General features: G+C 33.8%; 1 protein-coding gene across 1 annotated transcript; it reads left to right on the top strand.

Annotated features, from left to right (window-relative positions):
- The first annotated feature begins 389 nt into the window (after nucleotides 1-389).
- On the top strand, nucleotides 390-2012 carry LOC100775765 (casparian strip membrane protein 3-like). Its single transcript, XM_003519085.5, has 3 exons — nucleotides 390-717; nucleotides 827-950; nucleotides 1612-2012. The coding sequence occupies exons 1-3, from the start codon at nucleotides 473-475 to the stop codon at nucleotides 1825-1827; spliced, it is 585 nt and encodes a 194-aa protein (XP_003519133.1). The 5' UTR covers nucleotides 390-472; the 3' UTR covers nucleotides 1828-2012.
- The last annotated feature ends 922 nt before the right edge of the window (nucleotides 2013-2934 follow it).

Here is a 2934-nt window from a genome sequence, read left to right as displayed (position 1 = left end):
ATATATGTTTTGGTAACGTACTGTCTTGTTTCATACTAGTAAGTTTTTTATCTTAATTTGTCGCGTTTAAAACATCAATACTTTGATGATAAGAGAACAAAAGTCCACTGCTTAATTGACCTCATGTAAAGTTGATTTAACAAATCCATATGATCAGTCCCTCCAACTCTTTACAACCATTATTCACTTTAATCAAAAAGCAAATTAAACAACTAAGAAAAACAATTAAATAATATTATTTCTCCCAAACCTATCTCCACTTAATTATGAAGTAGTGGAAATGGTTTTCATAACGACTCCCCTACCTAGCCTTCACTTGTATGGCTATGTCCAAACGTTAAGCATTCTCTCTCTATATATAAGCCACTACCATCAAGCCATTTGCATCACCGAGTCTTACAATTCCAATTTCAGTCACAAACAAGTATACAATTCTAGAACACAAGCTTCTCTCAAATTTCAAAGCCAAAAAATGTCAACCACCATTGATGTCCCAGAATCAAGCAATGTTGCTAAAGAAAAAGTAGTTTTAGCTGCACCCTCAAGGTCTGGAGGGTGGAAGAAAGGGGTAGCAATAATGGACTTTATTCTAAGGTTAGGTGCCATAGCAGCTGCTCTTGGTGCTGCTGCCACAATGGGAACCAGTGATCAAACACTCCCTTTCTTTACTCAGTTCTTTCAGTTTGAAGCAAGTTATGATAGCTTCACTACTTTTCAGTATGCGACTTAAAAAACTTTATTTTCTACATATATATGCCTTTTCATATAGTATACATTTTTGTATTTATATTCACAAGAAATGCAATTAATGCTTACCATAATGCAGGTTTTTTGTTATTACAATGGCACTTGTGGCTGGCTATCTTGTGCTGTCACTACCTTTCTCTATAGTAGCCATCATACGCCCCCATGCAGTTGGACCAAGGCTTTTCCTCATCATCTTAGACACAGTAATTTTGATCCATCCCTAAACCTTATCATTTGTAACTATTTATGATTTTGAGAACCATAAAGGAAATTTTACTACTTATAGTAATCAATTCTTGTGTATTACAGTATTTATGGATACAATTAATCATAATCTCAAAATAATATTAAAACAACTTTGTTAATATTTTAAGAGTTTTTGTTTTAGATAAGCCACTCAACGTATATGTACATACCCTCATCCAATCACAAAATGTCTAATTAATTTTTATAATAATTATCATAGAAATTAATTTTAATTTTTGATTAGTTGATAAGTATTTTTTTATATGCACTAACAATGTATAAAAGTTAAGCTTTATGGAAGTTGATTTGATGATTGAAGGGAAAGATCATGAATTTAAATCCTTTCCCTAATAAAAGTTAACAAACTAACAATTAATATTTACGATAAAAGTTATACTCTCATTTTAATTCACGTTAAACTTTTTTATTATCAAACCAGTAAATATTATGTTTATACAAAAACTGAATTTAATTTATCTAAAGTGAAAGAGGGTGCCTTAAAGGAGATAAAGTATAATTATTATCCAGCACAATCCTTTTAGCTAGTGTATGTTTAAACATTCTCATACAATTAATTAGAATCAAAATTTGATTGATTTGTTTGCTTATGAATTGCAGGTGTTTCTGACTTTGGCCACTGCTAGTGGTGCTTCAGCTGCTGCCATCGTTTACTTGGCACACAACGGGAACCAAGACTCGAACTGGCTTGCCATATGCAACCAATTTGGAGATTTTTGCGCGCAAACCAGTGGAGCAGTGGTGTCATCGTTCGTTTCCGTGGTTATCTTTGTGTTGCTGATTGTTATGTCTGCTTTGGCCCTTAGAAGACATTAAAATATTAAGATGAAATCAGGGACTAAGTTAATTATATTACCTGCATTGTTATATGTTATGTTTGGTTTATGAAGTACTGATGTGTCAAATTGATTATTTGCAATGATTTGGACAAATGTTTTGGATGGAATTATATTACTTATTATGACGTTTCTAATGGCAGAAGTTTGAGCCTACATGTTCAATTTTTCTGTGCCTCTTCTCTACCTTGTAACAAAACAAAGTTACGAAGAAAAAATGGGAACGTATGAAAATAATAATCACGCTGTAAATAACAAAAATAATTAAGTAAAATATATGAGAAATTAGTAGTAGAAAATGAAACACTTCTATCTCATTTTGTTGTTAACAATGTTGCCTCTCTAATTAAAAATTAACAATAAACGAAAATTGAAAGTATTGTTGTTGTGACCCTGCACTTAGCCTAGAATTCGAGGTTTTAGGGACCTCCAGAAGAGTAAGGAAAAGGAAGGGAAAATTGCTTGTATTATTCACTATCCATCAGAATTACATAATCCTCTATTTGTAAGCTTTTTCATATAAATTCTAGAATGAAATAGAAGACACAATTCTAACGGTTTTTGGCTTTTATGCCTTGAAGGAAAGCAGGAAAAATGCTGAGAATCCTTTCTAACGGTCCAGGGTCTTTGGAGAAATGCTTCTAGATGGTGCTGACCTGGCTCTTGATGCTTACTAGGATTATTTTGCCACATAATCCTCCAAGTATTTTGGTTTAATGCTTCTTCTCTTTCCTTTTGTAATTTCTGCGTTGTGCCCTGTTTCTTTGTTCATATCATCCTTGCAGGCTTCCAAAAAAACCTTGTCCTCAAGGTTGTTGTCTTGTTTAAGTGTACCCCACAGCTCCCACGATGTATCCTTTGGAAATAGTCCTGCCCACTGAACAAGAACCATCAATTGTTTTCCTGAGGCAGTCTCCTCCCATTTTGTGTCTAGAATAGCAAGTGGAGAAACACAGGGTTGATTATCAATAAACTTAGGAGGGAGAAAGAGAGGCACTGAGTCATTCGAAGGAATGTATGGTTTTAAGAGGGAACAATGAAATACTGGGTGGATGCGGGAATCTGGAGGAAGTTGCAATTGATAGGC

This window comes from Glycine max, chromosome 2, assembly GCF_000004515.6.
Source record: "Glycine max cultivar Williams 82 chromosome 2, Glycine_max_v4.0, whole genome shotgun sequence".
Lineage (NCBI taxonomy): Eukaryota > Viridiplantae > Streptophyta > Magnoliopsida > Fabales > Fabaceae > Glycine > Glycine max.
The sequence above is the reverse complement of the archived record's forward strand: the minus strand, read 5'-3'. Positions and strand labels throughout refer to the sequence as shown.